Below are 18,809 nucleotides of genomic sequence, written 5' to 3'. Positions count from 1 at the left end.
GGCTATTTCAAAGTAGGCCTACACATGCAGACTGCACTTGTGTTTGTGGTATTCCATGGTAGTAACAGGGTTAAAATTTAAGATTAAAACTTTTAAAATGTTATAAGCTGTGTTGTATTTTGCGACTCCAAATAATTTTCCTCTGGCGGAAGAGGGTACAAAATATCTCTTTTGATAAAGAAGGTTGCAGACTCCTGGCCTAACCATATATAAGCAATCACTAAGAACATAAAATAGTATCGGTTTAATGGGGTCTGGTGATGATCAAAAAAATAAAAACAATAAATACTTGATGTAGTATATACAGATATTCATGTAGATGACAAAACCCTCTGGAGAGACAAATTCAAGACTCACAGAAGAGGGAAATAATAATTTAAGATATTAACAATTGTAACAATTCCATTTTGTTGCATTTCCTTCTATCCAGCATCTCAGTATTTTCAAATCAATCCAATACCGCACATAGACATAGGTGTTTGCGATATAAATTGAATATAATGGTCCCAGCAAGCTCTACCTGCACTACATTCCACAATTGGTTTTTCAACCAATCGTGGAATGTAGACCAGAGAAACCTGACAGACGATAGACTATGAGCCATATTGATATATTGGGCAACTGCTAAGCTGGGACAGAGAGTGCAGCAGCTGTCTGGCAGGAATTCAAGAAGTAAGGAATCAAGGAGAAGTTTTTCAGGGTTGTCTCCTGGGTCACACCGGAGTTCTGCATCTCCAACCTGAAATAAGAGTTTAATTACATTTTCATGTTTCAGGATACCTCATGAAGTCACAAAAAAGAACATTTCTTAAAAGTGAAAAAGTGAAAGTAAAAAGGGCAAAGGGAAAATTTTAGCTGATTTTGACCAATACAGTGGGGTCTTGCTCACAATCCAATAAACCATCATACACAAGATATCAGACTCCTCCCAATTTGAATGGATATATCGGGGTTTATTCTTACCACTCTCTGGAGGAGATGACATAAAATACAAGAGGGGTTGAGTCATGCGGTTCAGTGCAAACTGGCTGACCCAAGCTGTATGCCCCCGCATTGGTGAACAAGAGCCAGTCTCCAACATCAAGCTCTGGTAACAGGCAGTGCTCCACGACCTGGTCCATATCATCCCCCGATGGACCCCACAAGCTGCTGCTGAACACTGGGGCATCCAGGGCTGTGCTCTGAGTGCAGATAAATTCAACTTGTTTACTAGTTGTAAACATCAAACAAATCAGTGTCAATGGAGAAAATAAATTGGATGAACTTAATGCAGTCAATTGCATAATACACAGTGCACTCAAGGACAGCCAGGTATTCTTGTAAATACATTTGAGAAATGTCTAAAAAATATTAAATGGAAGTTGTCAGAGGTGGCAATATTGTTTTATCATAAATCATAATAATTTACCTTGTGAACAGATGGTGTGGTAATCAGTGTTTCAGTGAGTTTTCCAGCAAATGGTCCATAGACACCCTCATTTACAAAATACTGGAAAGCTGGCTCATCGTTTGGAGAAGGGGTGTCTGTGGAGAGAGGAGGCAGAAAATGTCTTCATTTTAGTAAGCAATTTTAATGATCTAATGCAAATAATAATTTGTAACTTGCCATGCTCCTCGTCTTTCTGGTCTCGAGCCACCATCTCCTTTGAAATTATATTGACGGCCAAAGTGAAAGCACAGGAAACAAAATAGCTGCCTGGTTCAGCAATGAGAGCAATTCCAGTAGAAGGAGGGAAGTAGAGCTCCACCATTGACATGACTGCATTTTTGACCTGGAAAGGGCATTATACTATTGAAAAGTCCATTTACATTTTCCAGATTCTTCACATTTTTATTGAGGCATAAATAATATACAAACTTTATCAAGTTGAATCTCTGAACTGCCGAAGCCACCAATATCCAAGATCTTCATATGAAATCCAATATCCTCCTGAAATGTATAAATTAAAAGGAATTTGAATTTTAGGAGGTCAAATTTCAAAGACTGGTTTCCAAGGACATAACAGCATTGTATGAATACCAGTCATGTTCATTTGAGCTGAAATGATTTGGTCAAACGTCAAATTTTCCCGTTTTGCTTGGTCATGGTCAATTATGTCATAAGATAACAAATAGTTTAACATTACTTACACCCATATCAAAAACACAACGGGCATCTGAAATGGCATGAATGTATGTATCGTCATCACAGGAGGCAGAAACGTGACATCTGCAGGAGAAACAGATTGTGTCATCCAGTAGAAGCAACACAGACATTACACACACACATATACTTTATATTATACTACTATCAAAATATTAAAGTCTTACCTGACACCTACCACCTGAACACCTAGCTCTTTGGCACATTCCAGCAAATGCCGACAGTCTTTGAGGGAACAGCCAAAAACCATGCTCATTTCACTGTGACAACAGGTGTCTGTTGACACTTGAAGCAGCAACCTTTATAAAAATATGAAAAATCAATTACTCCCCTTTCTGACCATAACCTTGGTTAGAAAAACACAACCCTCAACAGTAACTCAGTAACAACAGTAACTGTCAAAGTCATATCATCACCAACACGTAAGACAAAAAGAGAAATACGTACTTGGCGCTGGGGTGGGAACGAGCGATTTTCCGTAACTCTGCTTCATTGTCACACACTAGAAGGTCAATGCCGTTCTTAGCAGCGTACTTTATCTGGGAAACCTGTTTGCAAACACCACTGTAGATGATGTCTTCAGGGGGGATGCCGTGGCTGTGTACCAGCTCAAGTTCAGACTGGAAAAAAAATATATAAATACTAACTTGCCTACCTACTTACGTAAGTAAGTGGAACAAGTAACCAATTGGCAACATTAAAACACATTGGCTTGAAGTGCTGAGAGATAGGGGATGCGCAAAGGCCCACCATACAGTAAAGACTGCACAGCCTTAGAAAAACATAACAGAACAACAGACCTTTATGTCACTAATAAATAACTAGGTCTGTCATCAAAGCAGAACAATAGGACAGATACGAAGGTACTTAATAAAAGACCAAAAACAGCAAGGCAGTCGTCCAATGGTTAACATTCCAAACATAAACATTTGAACATGTTTTTGAAAACATATTCTATATTCTATACATATTTTATATTTATTATTCCATTTAATAATGAGAACAGTACCTTATTGGCACACAGGAAGCCAGTACCAAGTGCTGTGAGGACCTCAATAACAGCTGGGCTACTGTTGCATCTGACGGGGTAAAAGGGACGAATCGGTGCCATATGGGTTCGCCAAAGGACATGCTGTTTCACCAAAACACCCAGATCAGCTACAAAGAAAGAACTCTTCTTGGACTGCCAGAAAAATAGTCAAAGACCAAAATATTAGTATTAATCAATATTAATGTGTATGATAAAATAAAATAAAAACATAAAACAAATCTTACAAGGGTTTGCTCATAAATATGATTGTCAATAACGTCACAGAGGCCTGTGCCTCCATCCAAGAGGCCAATGGAGAACTGTGGTTCATCAGCAATGCCTTTCATCCTCTCAACCGTTTTCTACTAATCCGACAGGCATAAAGAATATGGCTTGTCCAAAGTGGTCACGTTCACACCCTCTCGAGCCCCTGGGTCCTAGGCCGATGCAGAAAACTATAAGGGTGAAACGGATATGTTAGTTGTCAAAATGTGAATTTAAGCATTCCCAAGTAACTTTTTTACTATTTAAAAAACAATGTAATTTGAATAGAAAAATAAAACTGTCACTAAAACAAAACAAAAAAAAAGCTTAATTGCAACAGACCATGAAGAATAAAAATGAGTAAAAAGGTACTAAAAATGACTCACAAAACAAATTGTCCCACGTCTTTGACACAGTAACAGATTTACTTAGCAAAGACCCCTAATAATATTACTAAAGTATTTTATAGTAAATATAACTCCTTACCCGTTCTGGGCATTTCAGTTCTCTCGTTACATTTATAAATGATTTCCTACTGATGCAATACACTGGTCGTACACAGAAGTCATTTTTGAGTCAGCGACCAATCACAGCGCAGAGCACTCCAGCATTCAGACAGCTTTGTGGAAAAGGGCTATTCTTCTGAAAAGCCTCTCTACAAACACAGAGTCTGGGCCATGGAGTTCATGCACTTAAACATCAATTACAGCCAACAATCACCATTAATTCTCAGCTAGTGACCCGTGAGCATCCTTTTTAGCCCCGGCATTAGGAAAGGTACAATACTGGCGGGATCAGTGTCATAACTTTACCCCCAGTAACGCAACAGTGTGCGTCATCAAGCAAGAAAAAAGACAAGACTACTATCAACTGGGGTTAAATGAGCAAAAGACTAGCAGTTTGTCTCTAAGTCACTTATGTTCCAAGTCTGCAAGGTCCTATATGAGGTATTTTTTATTATTATTTTAAGCTCAGTTGTCATGTAAATGTGCTGTTTCTTAGACAAATGAAAGTTTCGAACATGTTTTATGCATAAGATAACCAATAGCAGATAACAGAAATAACCAATATTTTCTTTCCCCAGAAACTATGTCAATTATTATAATAGGATTTCTATAAATAGATCTGATTTGCAACATCTACAATAAGCAAAGCTATGCATGACTTAACTGGGCCACACTGTTGGCAATTTTGCTTCATATTCCTCTTGATGTTTATTTTGGTAATGTCATACAGTCATAGGTTTTGTACACGCACACACACGTTTGTAATTCTATCTTAGTGAGGACACTCATAGACAAAATGTATTACCCAGACCATAACCCTGACCCTAAGCCCTCAACCCTAAGCCTAACCTTAATACTAACCCTAATATAAACCCTCTTCTAACCCTAACTCTTCAAGTAAGTGAGGACCACCCAAAATGCTTTCCAAAGATATTCCAAAAATGTCCTCACTTTGTTGGTTAAAAACTCAAGCTGGTACGCACACACACACACACACACTCTTACATTTTTAAGTGGATAATAATAAGTACAAGTATTTTTGAATAGTGGGTTAAACAATGAACAGCTGAAGAGTCTACACTGCACTAAAGTTGTTCTAATCACCAGCAGCATATTGACTTTTTTCTGTTTAACTTGGCTTAACTCTGGTTAAGACCGGTTTACCAGGTACTGTATCTTCAGACCTGTTTAGTCCTGTTTTGACACAATTGTTCATAAAAATGCAACAACCATAAAATAAAAAATCAATTGCAAAGAAAAAAAAGAGTTTACCTTTTACATATAATATACATTTGAAAGTGGATACTATTTTTACTTAAGTAGAACTTTAATCTGATACTTTTACTTTTAAATTGATTGTTTCTGTATGTACGTATACTTGAGTACTTCTTCCACCACTGGACAATGACAATCTGTTTAGAAAGGACACAGATCCTGTACATCATTAGCTTACTCACATGGATGAGTTCGGGAAGGAACTCGTCCACTATCAGCTAGGATCCCAAGGCGGCTCGGCGTTGAAGTCAAACGGTTCTCTGTAAAGCGCTGCCCCTAGGTCCTCGGGATAGTTGTTGTACACCTGAAGAACCAGAAAATGGTTGTTTAATGCAGTTAGTAGAAGATTGTATTGTCTAAAGAAACAGAGACAAAAGTAATTCACTGTAAGGTTTAGAATTAGGGTACTGCCTGCCACCACAATATTAAGATACAGCAGAGGAAAGTACAGTATAATAAGTGGAAACGTATACTATTAAACACTGACTGAAAACCAAATCAACTTTTGTCTACATGTCCCAGTTTTTATTTTTTATATTTTAGTGCAAACTTGTTCAAAACGTACATTTTGAGCTTAAAGGTGCACTATGTAACTTTAATGTGGAAAAAAAGACTTGATATTTGCGTATATTTGACCTTACAGTGGCATGGCATCTTTACTTTTCCAATTGTTTTGGGGTTTCTGGCCCGTTTCTGGTAAGAACCCCTAAAAAACAATTGATTCTGGAGCGTCATAGAGGCTCCAGGATGTGGGAAAGCAAAGGCGCTGCACCCATAATGCCACCGAGTCATTAAAAGTATTAATGCACGCAAATGAAAACGTGTTTTTTTCTCACCTAAAAAGTTCCATAGTGCCCTTTTAAACCCGACTGTGCATCGCCCTCTCGCGCTTAAATGCGATCAGCTGAACAGCCATAATAATACAGTAATGACAAAGTTATGTAGCAATTCTGTATTTACTGACTTAACCATGGAATGGAGGAACGACAGACGATATTTCGAGCAATGCAAGTACGAAACAATATGATTTTACTTGCTTGCTGTCACATTGTCATGCTATATACTTAGGCCAACTGTGTACTTGCACGCGATTACAATAACACACGTGTCAAAACATTGCATAGTCTGCTCGGGCTCTGCGTCCACCACACATTATCTGATCACGCGAGCAAGACAAACACAATAACAAACACTGTGATACACCTTTGAGGCTTACAGAGTAAATACACCTGCGGGGGGAAAGAAGTGGACAAGATAGCGTTTGTTGACGAAGCTAACCACAACAAGGTAAGCTAAACGCAGCGGTACTCACATCTGCAATAAACCCAAAAGAGGGGACAGAACGCTTTTTTCTTTTCGGCGGAATTTTTAAAGAGTAGTGGGCTGGCAAGAGGAGAAAACTGCAGCTGCCATTAACGTGTTGGACGGATTCGTTTTGTTGATCGGAGACGGCACGGAGCTCAGGCTGACAACGACCAATAACGACGACCAGCAACAGACCGAGCGCGGCGCGACTGACGGACACGGACGACCTGGACAACCGAGCAACTACAGGTGAAGCCGCGGACGTCAGCAGATACACATCCGGTGACATTTCAAAATAAAATACAAGTCGCGAGCATGACTGTAAAATTAATCAATCATTATTCTTAATTTTCCAGTCTAGGGCTTGGGCGCATAGATAGATAAAGACGAGATGTCGTGCCGCCCTGGGACACAACCAGTTATTTTAAATATAATAAAGGAAAAAAACGGGGGGGAAAAACAGGAAAGTAAACGAGAAAGGAGAGAAATTCCATACTTTTGCCTTTAGGAACAACACATAAAACAATTTCACGTCCCCGTCTCACCCATGGACCCGTATACTGCAAACTCTTGATTATAGAGGAAATCCAAGACATAAATCATACCTTTGTTTTGGCTTCTTTCTGCTTTCCATCATAATTTTAGGATGATAAAATATTGTCCAATGATTGTTATTTTGTTCCTGTCACGAGCTGCAAACCATCCGGTTAAGTTTGTCCTTTAATGTGAAAGATCATAAAAGTAGTTTGCATATAAATCCCATCATCTTGTTGAAGCTGAAGTCAGCTGTGCTGTCCAAACCACGGAGATATTGTGACTGTTGGAATGTTGTGTTTGCCTTTTAAATTGTAGGGCTACAAGCGCAGAGAATTTTCTCTTCCTCAAAAGATGGTAAATTTGCATATCTCCCTCGAGTCCCTCCTCCAGAATATAATGTTGAAGGAGGAGGCCATGAGGAGGCTTCAGAGGGACGTCCATGCTGCCATAGCTAAACAAGAGCTTATAGTTTATTAACTAAAATCAGTTTTGTCCAATTACCTTTTGTTTCTTTAATGGTCAGTTATGGCTTAATTAATGAAAAAGAAATGAAGCCTATTGAAAGCTGCATGGAGCTCAACAAAAGGTTAAACCAAAGGAAGACTTTGAGTTTGGAGTTGAATACATAATTTAACACAAGTATAAAGTAGGCCCATTGTTTACTGAAGTTACAGTTTGAAAAGTGGCTCAGAGGTAGAAATTTAATGTAATGTTCCAACTTATGGTTTCTGCCAATGATGTATCGGGCTATGCAGAGACCAAATGAATGGTGTCATTCTACATGGGTGTTTCTGTGAATAGTTGGATAACTTTGTTATTTAACTGCCAATTTTTTTTTCTTATTGTTTATGCAAGACCTGCAAGTACACACTGGGGAAGGGACCACCACATAACAGCATTTGTCTCTGTAATAAAACTATTTATTAAAGTCTATTGTAGCAGCTTTAGCGCTTGGTCTACATCACAAAAGCTGTTCCGTGTTTTGTGTCAGCTTTCACCGCCACAAATTCAGACTATGCATGTGTGCTATGTCTAATCACACATAGCATCTAAAGTGGCTTCCAGTAACACACAATGTTTGATTTCCATTGTTTGGACCATAATTGTCGCCACAGCTACTGGGTATGCGACACTGCCACATGTGAACCACCCAAGCAAATACTCCAGTGACTGCATTGTGCACCAGGAATTCTTATTTGCAAACATTGCAAACAGATTACATCACTGCTCGCTAATAGAAAGACAAGAAACATTAACCCTGACTGACCAAGAGAGGAGCTGGAATTTCATATTTATTTTGTGAATACGGGTTCACAGATTGCCGTACCCATTCTTATGGGGTTTTGTCAAGAGGGGCATCTGATATAAAACCAAATCAAACCATAAATATGCTGATATCTGCACATCTGACTCTTTTTCCTGTGCCACAGGCCAGATTTTGGATGTTTAATGGCAAATCTACAAGACAAAGTGTACAAGTTGCTAAGAAACTTGAGAATAATATAAACTGTATAGGCCTATACTGAGTGACTACATTGCATTATGGGCGACTGGGCGTTCATCAAAAATGATTGTCTGTCACTCCTCAAATAAGCTAATTATAACCACATAAACCAAATCTCTCTTGTGTGCTATGCCGTCAAGCATGACAGTAAAACAATATCATTATCTTAAAAATGTTGAGCATTTGACCCACATTTCCTCTTTGATATCACCAGGGAATTAATCATGATTTTATGAAAGGCTTTAAACTTTGAGTGTCTTATGGTTCACCTGAGTTTGAGATGTTGCCCACATGTCACATGTCACAAGCCAAAAACAATGCACAACAATGTAGATTGCATTGAGTGGTTGTTTGATTGATGAAGTTTAATGATACAGTTCATTTGATATTGTTATGAGAGAGACCTAAGGGCCACTGGACTAACTGGTGTCCAAAGCTGCTGGGTTTGGCCCTAAAAATATATGAGTTAGACCCCAATAGAGAGCATTTTTTTGATATTATATATTATACAATTTGTAAGAAGATTTATTTCATGAACAATAGAGCGTGTCACGGGCCCCCTGCAGAAAGCAGACTGATTACAGTCTGTCTGTCCCGACCGATAACATCCACAGACTGACCCTGCTCCAGCTTGGGGCAATCTCTCTCTGATGTTTGATGTCAAGGGTTGGCTCCAGGCAGCCCAACCATTGTGTCCCAAACAATGTACCCCAGACCCACAGGACTATAAACATGTCCCTTTGGGGGCGTTTTCTTTAGATTCTGAGCAGGAGACTCCCAAAGTCAGGAAACTTGACCCAGCTTTTCAAATTTAGTAACTCTTAAGCCTTCTGTTGCTGAGTGGGTGTCTGAACTGCACTGCCCTTGGCTGATGGACCATGTAGGAATGTGAGGAGAAAAATCTAACTTGTGGTTTGAGTGTGGTGCATCTAAGTAAATCCTAGAGCCAAGTGACTTATCAGGCAAAACAAGTCCCGAGATGATTTCAAGATGAAATAATAAGAAAAATGCAACTATTTTTGAGTGTAAAACAGCATGTATTTTGTTAAACCCACTCAAATACTTTAAACATGTTTTTCTACCCTAGAGTAGCATAAGACGCAATAACTTTATACAATGGGGTCTGGAGTTGTTTACATTTTTGGGATCCCAGCCAAAAAAGTTTGGGAACCCCTAGTATAATGAATCGTCTACTATAAACTAGCGGCATTTAAAGCATTTTAATGCCTATAAAGTCATTAATTATCATTAAGGTCTATGTAAACCAATTATTTCAATAGGCCTTCTAAAAAGTTAAATTTTCCACAAACAATTTAACACAGTTAAGGTTAAAACTGACCTTTATATTTTTGTCGCTGCAGCTAATCCAGATGACATTTAAAGTCAAACTCCCGAAAGGGACAATAATTAGGGCAGCACGGTAGCACAGCTATATTTACAGTCCGGGATCAATCCCTTTGTGTGTGGAGTTTAAATGTTCTCCCCATGTCTGCAGGTTTCCTCTAGTACTCCGATTTCCCCTACCACTAAAAACATGTACAATAGGCCCTAAATGAATGTAGTGAGTGAGTAGTTTGTGGCGGTCGGAGGGGCTGATGGCACAAATTGGTTGCCTCGCTTCCGTCAGTCTACCCCAGGGCAGCTGTGGCTACATTAGTAGCTTGCCACCAACAAGTATGGCGTGAATGAATAATGACTACAGTGTGGCGCTATGAGAAGCTTGTCAATACAGGCTTGTAAAGCGCAAGTGTATTACTAATAAAGTACACTTTAACCTCATCTACAATTATGTAATCACATTGTCATGTCTAATTTAAGAGACCCTCCAAACCCAAATTACTTCAAAATGTTGTACAAGACAAGCAAATTCTTTCTTGCACACGCTTGTTATAGAAGCCCAACTATATAGCAAATAATATACTGATAAAAATGTTTTATTCTTTTAGCAATAGCCTCATTTCCTTGCACCCCTCTTTGGCCAGCAGGGGTCGTCTTTGTTCCTGCATGGAGTGCTGTGGCTGAGGCCTTCCGGTTCCTCTTTGCAGCAGAGGATCAGCTGACTCTGATGCTGCTGTCAGGAGACCTCACGAACTGTGTCTACTCGTCACTATGATCATTTCTTAGGTATTTACTCTATAAAAACAGATATATCGTCACTGGCTTTATCATAAAGAGGTGAGTGATGATTGCAATTCAAACCAACAAACCCAACTCTCATTTGTTACAGAGATATGTTGCTAACGGTGGCTAATATATAAGCTAGGTTTGCTTGACCTTAACACTTATTATTGTCAAGTCAAATAATGTTTTATTTCTTACCATATAACAGCTTTGAGAAATTGCACAACGACATTTATTTTCACAGCAGAAATAACTGGCTTACACAGAAATTGCCAAAAATATGTTTAGCTTAAATGTCTTTAAATTATAGTTATGGAGTCACACCTCCTGCTGTTGCTCTCAAGACCAAAGTATTAATGCTTGTTGCTTGAATATTGTATTATTTGATCTACAAACTAAAACAAACAGTTGCCAGCCTCGGTTTCTTTCCTGCCTAACAAGACTTTTGTTTTAGTCCTTCAAAAGCTGCATCGGGTCTACAATCATGACTGAGTTTTGGTTGATCTCCGCTCCTGGAGAGAAGACTTGCCAGCAAACATGGGACAAAATGATGGCAGGTACAACACGGCCCAACGTTCTGTCTACCAACCACAAGTTCAGCATCCCAGACCTCAAGGTAACGATCAATATTCAGCTGTTGACCATCTGTTTGTTTGCAGCTTATAAACACATCTTGCATCATTTCATATTCTCCAATCTCATTTCCAACGCATGACAATAATGACTATGCTTACCTGATGCATCCACTGTCAAGAATAAGCCAAATATTTACACGGAAAGCTGGTTTTAAGCGCATCTGCTGTCTGCATGTTGACATCTGCTGAAAGTTTCATCCAAATGAGAAGCTACACTGATACTAGTCCTTTCTGTGCTGGTGGCCAAGCGAACTGGCTGACCTTGGCACTAGTCACACTCTAGGAACATTTATTGATGCATGAGTGGATCTGGACAAAAAGGCGCCATCCTAAGCATGTCAGGCCCCTCTGTATCTGGAGTTGATGTGCACTGACCAGGCCCCCAATCCATAGAAATCCATTGAAAAAACACCTCTGAAGTGAAGTCTTAATGTGCTGACGTTTGACTTCTGTTCTTTTTGTCCTAATTCAGGTGGGGACCCTAGATGTTCTGGTGGGACTCTCAGATGAGCTGGCGAAACTAGACTCATTTGTTGAAGGGTATGCCATCTTCTCTATTGCCCTATTATCAAACCAACATCTTTACTCACAGCTCAACTACACAACTGCCTCTCATCTTAAGAATCAACACGGCTGGAAATGTATTTTTGAAACACTGACATGAGTGATGCATGCCCTTCCTTTTGTGTGTGTCACCTCCTTATTCGCAGATCTAATGTAATGACAATACTCTTTGTGATAGTTTTAGTCCAGATTTTAACGTAAATCCTGTTCTAAGCTACAATCATTCAAAATAGAACATGACATAATGTTTGTCAACCAATACCTGAATATTTGGAGGAAAAGAATGTTTGGCTAGAATTAATAATGCCTTCAGCTCATGAGAGCAAGTATTCTTAGAAATATAAGGAAATAATGTTTCAGACAGTTCATTTTGCGTATTTTCCCTTTTGCACATTGCAGCATTGCATGTCGCTTGGCTGAAAACTGAGTGGAGAGTGTGTTACAAGATGAAAGTCTTTCTATGCCGATCAGTACCTGTATGTGTGTCGGCATACCATTCCCTAATACTTTGAAACAATGAGGAATTTCTCATCAGTCTGAGGCCAGCGGATCCTTCAGGCCAAACTCGGCCATTTACAGTCGGGTGACACACCAGCCACTCTTTCTTTAGTCATCTTTATTACCACTGAGTTATTTGCCGCCTGTGTGTAGAGATGTAATTTATCCTGATTTGGAAACAAAAATCCCATCCGAAAGTAACACAGAGATGTTGCTACAAAAATCTGCCCCACTTCTTTTGTAGATGTCTTTGACACTGTGCCATAAATCTCCCTGTCACTGCATTATTTCAGCAGAAAAATGTGAATGTGTTTGATGTGAGCTAGTGTTTGTGTTACTTTTAGAGGACGAGGTCAGAATGCAGGTGTGTGTGCGGTGTGCAGTTTGTGTTGGCGAGCTGCGTTTTGATGTCTCCTGCTTGTTCACAGTGTGGTGAAGAAGGTGGCTCAGTACATGGCTGACGTGCTGGAGGACAGCCGTGACAAAGTCCAGGAGAATCTGCTGGCCAACGGAGGTATATAAAAGACAAACGACTATATTATATTATGTAACCTTTGTATTTCTCTGTTTATCAGGTCTTATATTAGGAGTGTAACACCATCGGCAGTATTATCAAATTTAGCGAATCATATGCATCAGGCGCTGAAATCCTTTGTTTTGTTGTTGGAAAGGAAGTACATAGACCATGATTAATGTTTGACACTTGCAGCAAAACATTAAGAATTCAAGAATAAAGATGACATAACAAAGATTGCAATTATTTCTTTTAGTTGATCTTGTGACCTACATTACAAGATTTCAGTGGGACATGGCAAAATACCCCATCAAACAGTCACTCAAAAACATCTCTGAAATTGTCTCTAAGGTAAGCTTTTTGAAGAGTTTGTATTATGCATGTTGTGTGTGGAATATCACTTTGCTTTTTCTTTTCAGCAAGTGACTCAAATTGACAATGACTTAAAGACCAGAGCATCAGCATACAACAACCTGAAGGGAAATTTGCAGAACCTGGAGAGGAAGAATGCGTGAGTACCAGGGGTTTATCTTTATGTATTTTGCAAAAAAATATCTTCAGGTTTTCAGTGTGACATAGGCAGATATTAGACAAGGTTACTTTTGTTGTGCTCCACTACTTTTTGCATAAATCCAACAGCAACGGAAAAGAAAGAGCTCGATGAGAGTAGATTATTTGAACAATCAAACAAACAACATCAATACACTGTGCTGAGGTTTCACTGACTACATGCTTTTATTTTTATTTTTTTCAATCATGTTTTTATTGAGAGACATGAGACAGTACCTTTGCCAAGTAGTGAATCTACAATCATATTTGTTTAAACATGATGGCAAATATATTCAAGGACATTACCTGTTTTGTCTACTTCCCCCTTTGCAAATAAGTAAATAAAATAAAATAAAAAAGAATTAAGTGAAAAACAAAGAACAAAAAAAAAATTTAACCACTGAACACCCAGAGAGTTAACACAAGTAGCATATCATTATCCGGATTGGGATTAATTCAAGTAGTTATATGTAAAAAATAAAATGAAATAAGAACAAAGGCATTCATATCAGTCTGTTGCACTCTTGACAACTAAAAGCAGATAATAGTTTATGTAAATTCAGGCATATATTGTTTAGCGTATCTTTCCCACTTATCCCAGTGTTTAACAAATAGATCCATCTTTAGGTTCACTATGAAAGTTATCTTTTCCATTCTGTGACTACAGGCTTTTTAAACACCCATCAGTTGTTTCTATCACGTTTTTTTGTGTGAGATTTATTTAACTGTAAAAACCACTTCCATCTTTCTTTCTTTTCCACCAGGGGGAGCCTGCTCACCAGGAGCCTGGCGGACATCGTGAAAAAGGATGACTTTGTTCTTGATTCAGAATATCTCATCACTCTGCTGGTGGTTGTACCAAAGTAAGTTTACATGGCTGATTGGTAATAGGAAATAAAACTTAACAATTTGTACGTTTTATATTGTAGGACTTCGTATCCTGATTGGCAGAAAGTGTATGAAACACTTGCTGAGATGGTAGTACCCCGATCCTCCAAGTAAGAGATCATTAACCATGATGGGAGTTTATTGTGTTATATGCAATACATGTCACTATATCTACTATTTATTATATGCGCTTCTGTTTTTACAGTCTGTTATTTGAAGACAATGACAGTGGTTTGTTCAGTGTCACGCTCTTTAGAAAAGCCATTGACGACTTTAAGCACAAAGCCAGAGAGAATAAGTAAGATGCTTGTTACGCTGGTAAAAATAAAATAAAAATAATAAATACATTTTTAAAAGTTCTTTAAACTATGTCTATTTGACCTTCTAGATTCACAGTGAGAGAGTTTCAATACAATGAGGAAGAGATGAAGGCAGACAAAGAGGAGATGACACGGCTGTCTACAGATAAGAAGAAACAGTTTGTAAGTAAAAATTCATATTTAAAATGTAAATATGTTTGCAAACCTTGAAAGAGCAAGAAAAAAAATCTTTAACTAATTGCCTCATTTTATTTTGAAAAAGGAAAGAAAAAGTCACTCATTGTTACTGGTGTACAAGCATTTCTCCTTTTAAACCCTACATTTTCCCATCACAGGGACCACTTGTGCGATGGCTCAAAGTTAACTTCAGTGAGGCCTTCATTGCATGGATCCACATCAAAGCACTGAGGGTGTTTGTGGAGTCTGTTCTCAGGTACGAAGCACACAACAACACTACATTAGTCAAAGAGTGAAATGATCGGATTATATTGTTTGGAAAATAGGATGAGGAAGAGAGTATTTGGATCCTCCAGTGATCGAACCTGGTACCTTCTAGCTGTGAAGCATGAGTGCTAATCGCTGTGCTACTGTGCAGCGTTGTTGGTTATCATATTACAGTATTATCCTTCATTTATACAGGTTGTCTCTTGAGACTCAGTATCTCATTTGCAAGAGAGACCTGTTTGAATAGTTCTACAAATTAATTAAAACATACTGTATAGACCACAATAACAACATAAACGGCAGGAACATAACACTTAAAAACAAGAGCATTATGGAGATCCTTCACAAGGGATTTAAACTGTTCAAGGGTAAGAAGACTCTCCACACACAAAGTCTCATCCCAAGCTTATGGTGCAAAGCAGCAAAAAACCTTCTTACCCCATTCTGTCTTGACACGCTGTGACTCAAGAGTCAAAATGTCCTGAGACCTCAACTGGTAAGCATTTGACCTGACATTTATCAAGCTGAACAAATGATCAGGCAGGAACCCAGAAAGAGCTTTGTATATAAACAGCAGATGCTGCTCACCTCTTGCTTCTAGAGATTGCCATCCCATTTAAGAAAAAAATAAGTCGTACTGAAACTGATGTCTGGTGCCTTTATATGTTGTCAGGTATGGGCTCCCCGTGAACTTCCAGGCCATGCTTCTTCAACCAAACAAGAAAAACATGAAGAAACTGAGAGAGGTGCTCAATGATCTTTACAAACACCTGGATAGCAGTGCTGCAGCCATCATTGATGTGAGTGACATTACGTTATACTTACTAATTACTAAATAATAAATGCAGACAAATTCCTTTGTTCAGTCAAAAATAGTATAATGGTGTCCTAAATAAAACAGTTCAAATAGTTGTTTGCTGCACACTCCATTTAACACATTTAAATGTATTCATCAGTCAGCGATGGATATCCCAGGACTGAACCTGAGCCAGCAGGAGTACTACCCGTACGTCTACTACAAAATCGACTGCAACCTTCTGGACTTCAAACCCTAATCCCCCGTACACCTCACTTTTTTTCCCACCGATTCTTAATTTATGTTTTTTGGTACACACAACCCACCTTCTTTATATTATCCATGGTCCTCATTGACTTTTGTTCCATTCAGCTGCTTTGTGACATCGCTGCATGCCCTTTCCTTGTGGTGTTTTCAGGCTTAAGGGACGGAAAGATTTTAAATATTGTTTTTGTTTACAAACCAAATCATTTCTTTTGATGTGAAGTGAAAATTCATCATTCCATTCGTGTTGGTGAGTGTAGCTGTATCGATAGTGTATCACCAGGTTTACAAATGGAGAGTCACTGTGTCCATTGCAGCTGTGGTTTGTGTGTACATTGTATAGTTGTTTTATGAGTGCGTGTCGTCTTATGTTGTGTATATTTGCAGTCAGAAAATCTATAAAGATGTATTGTGACATCCATTAATTGGAAAAAAAAATACTGATGGAAAACTAATTATGGTCAACCAATAAATATGAGAACTATCAACACTACACAGCTTCAGTGATGTGTTTTTGAAAATTCCCGGTTCTTCACTTGGGTCTGCAGCGTCCACCATCGTCTTTTTCCACAGTATGGGCTAAGTAAGCAATTTATTAAGTTTTAAGTGGTCGTAATAGCAATAGCCGTTGAAATAAATTGTGGAGAAAAAGTAGTCAACCAAATTCACCATGAGCTACAAAGCATGAAAAATAGAATCTGCTTGAAGTTTGTCTCAAGATAGCAACAATGTACGTAATATATAATATTTAGTAAGCTAAACAAATGATCTTTAGGGAAAGAGAAAATCTTAACTGAGGAGAGCAGCCTTGTGATGACTCATGATCAGCTGCAGCCCCGCTGGCCTTTTAGAGGAATTTAAACCTCACACTTCAATATAATGGTCTAAGAGGAAAAAGTGCAGCAGAAAATACTTTTTATTTATAAAAGTAGATACAACATGAATATTTCTACAAATTCATTCTCAAAGTATTTTGCACAGATTTCACCATTTATGAAACTATTATGAAATTGTTCTCTCAAACAGCAGACCTGAATGAGCTGAGTGTCCAAAATTGTAAATTAAATCTTTAGCCAACATTTAAAATCCATTTAGATTAAAAGCACTTGGCTATTCTTGTCTTGTGTCACTACAGACAGATTCCTTTGTATGTGAACAGTGTGCTACGTCTGTACATTACATAAGAAGACCATAAAGCATAATGGAATCACGCATCTCTAATGTGCCTGAGGGATCAAAGGGAAGGAGGTCAAATCCCTGATGGACATGTGTTTCCGATCTGCATTTTTGCCAAATCGACTGTTTATTATTATTTCCTAACAGTGAACAGGCTATATCTTGTAGTAAACAGGCCCAATGAATGTAAGATAGTGTCTGTAGTGGCATTAACTTTGCTTGCATTTATTAAATTCGTTTTCTTTTTTTTTTACCTTGTCCTGTCTAAGTTCGGTGCGAATACATAGGCAATATCAAAAACTATTTGTATATAGGCCTTTGCATTTCTACTAAGGGACAGTGAGTCCAGAGGTGCAAAATTACCAATGTAATATAGGTACGCACTGTATATATTTAGTATTTACAAATGTGACATGGAATAAATGTGGGTTACACTATACTATACTATACTGCTTGATACATTACCAAACTAAATATAGTACAATGTAATCTGCTTTGCAACAATCGAATCTGTAATAACTTGTAGGCAACCTATGTAGTAAATACACAATTGATGTGTACTAGTACTTTGGAGGTATCAGACATATGACCCTTAGGGTTAGGAATGTAGATTAGGTGGGGCGACAGTGGCACAGTTGGTAGAGCGGGTCATCTCATGATGGGAAGGTCGGGGGTTCGAATCCCACCTCCTAAAAGTGTACACTGGCGTTGTGTCCTTGGGCAAGACACTTCACCCACATTGCCCCCAGTGTCTGCGTACATTGGTGTATGAATAAGAGTATGAATGGGTGAGTGCCTAATGTAGGTGGAAAGGCGCTATATACGTAAGTTGAGACCATTTACCATTGACCATGTACAAATACTTTTCATGTCATCGTGTATCCCATAGTACAGTACACACATTGCTTCATAAAATAAAGTAAGGGTTACCTAAATTTGTTGCTCATGAACAAAAGGATGTTTGTTGAATAGCCTAGATTCTCACACTGTAGTAAATACAACTGGTGCCACACAAGGTCATCTGCAAGATATGCCATGTTGTATCACATCATAGATCTAATTGGGTGTTTTGCTGGGACATTTTAAAGAAATTGACAGATTGTATTTTACATTTTTAGTGTACATTAGCAGATTTGGCCGGACGTTGCCTACGCCTGGTTTATTGTCCTGATTTGATCTTGATCCAGGCCTGGTAGGAAGGCTAAATAAATAGTGCATGATGGTAGGCTTAGTGTGAAAGAACCACTGGTTGACAGTATAGGCTACAATTTGTAACTAAATGAAATCTAGTAGCAACGATTATCTGCACAGCATTAACTCTGAAGGGATGGAGAGAGGGAGGGAGAGAGAGAGAGAGAGAGAGAGAGAGAGAGAGAGAGAGAGAGAGAGAGAGAGAGAGAGAGAGAGAGAGAGAGAGAGAGAGAGAGAGAGAGAGAGAGAGAGAGAGAGAGAGAGAGAGAGAGAGAGAGAGAGAGA

The 18,809-nt window shown here is 38.6% G+C and overlaps 2 protein-coding genes across 3 annotated transcripts; one reads left to right on the top strand and one right to left on the bottom strand.

Moving 5' to 3' along the window:
- Positions 1-427: 427 nt before the first annotated feature.
- LOC306966950 (antizyme inhibitor 1-like) lies at positions 428-6,768 on the bottom strand. The gene is made up of 12 exons (XM_079561810.1): positions 6,531-6,768; positions 5,401-5,522; positions 3,419-3,628; positions 3,153-3,326; positions 2,591-2,763; positions 2,311-2,442; positions 2,131-2,209; positions 1,859-1,930; positions 1,607-1,772; positions 1,409-1,524; positions 964-1,181; positions 428-739 (listed from the first exon to the last, which is right to left on the bottom strand). The coding sequence occupies exons 3-12, from the start codon at positions 3,518-3,520 to the stop codon at positions 625-627; spliced, it is 1,347 nt and encodes a 448-aa protein (XP_079417936.1). The 5' UTR covers positions 3,521-3,628; positions 5,401-5,522; positions 6,531-6,768; the 3' UTR covers positions 428-624.
- Positions 6,769-10,561: 3,793 nt separating this feature from the next.
- Positions 10,562-16,501, top strand: atp6v1c1a (ATPase H+ transporting V1 subunit C1a). 2 transcript variants are annotated; one of them, XM_079562075.1, is made up of 13 exons: positions 10,562-10,688; positions 11,140-11,301; positions 11,793-11,860; positions 12,811-12,896; positions 13,153-13,247; positions 13,316-13,407; positions 14,210-14,308; positions 14,375-14,443; positions 14,539-14,631; positions 14,722-14,815; positions 14,989-15,086; positions 15,771-15,897; positions 16,054-16,501. In XM_079562075.1, exons 2-13 carry the CDS (start codon positions 11,170-11,172, stop codon positions 16,150-16,152), a joined length of 1,152 nt encoding a protein of 383 aa, XP_079418201.1. In that variant the 5' UTR covers positions 10,562-10,688; positions 11,140-11,169; the 3' UTR covers positions 16,153-16,501. The 2 variants fall into 2 exon arrangements, with proteins under 2 accessions (XP_079418201.1, XP_079418200.1); XM_079562074.1 differs by having other exon boundaries at positions 10,583-10,739.
- Positions 16,502-18,809: the final 2,308 nt, after the last annotated feature.

This window comes from Gobius niger, assembly GCF_951799975.1.
Source record: "Gobius niger genome assembly, chromosome: 8".
Classification (NCBI taxonomy): Eukaryota; Metazoa; Chordata; class Actinopteri; order Gobiiformes; family Gobiidae; genus Gobius; species Gobius niger.
The sequence above is the reverse complement of the archived record's forward strand: the minus strand, read 5'-3'. Positions and strand labels throughout refer to the sequence as shown.

Excerpts from the sequence above, each read along its gene's own strand:
- LOC306966950 (XM_079561810.1), bottom strand. The coding sequence starts at position 3,520 with ATGAAAGGCATTGCTGATGAACCACAGTTCTCCATTGGCCTCTTGGAT. Across the intron at positions 2,443-2,590 it reads CGTTCCCACCCCAGCGCCAA|GTTGCTGCTTCAAGTGTCAA; the intron begins GTACGTATTTCT and ends ATTTTTATAAAG. Across the intron at positions 740-963 it reads GTCATCTCCTCCAGAGAGTG|GTTGGAGATGCAGAACTCCG; the intron begins GTAAGAATAAAC and ends CTCTTATTTCAG.
- atp6v1c1a (XM_079562075.1), top strand. The coding sequence starts at position 11,170 with ATGACTGAGTTTTGGTTGATCTCCGCTCCTGGAGAGAAGACTTGCCAG. Across the intron at positions 11,861-12,810 it reads CTAGACTCATTTGTTGAAGG|TGTGGTGAAGAAGGTGGCTC; the intron begins GTATGCCATCTT and ends GCTTGTTCACAG. Across the intron at positions 14,632-14,721 it reads CACAAAGCCAGAGAGAATAA|ATTCACAGTGAGAGAGTTTC; the intron begins GTAAGATGCTTG and ends TTGACCTTCTAG.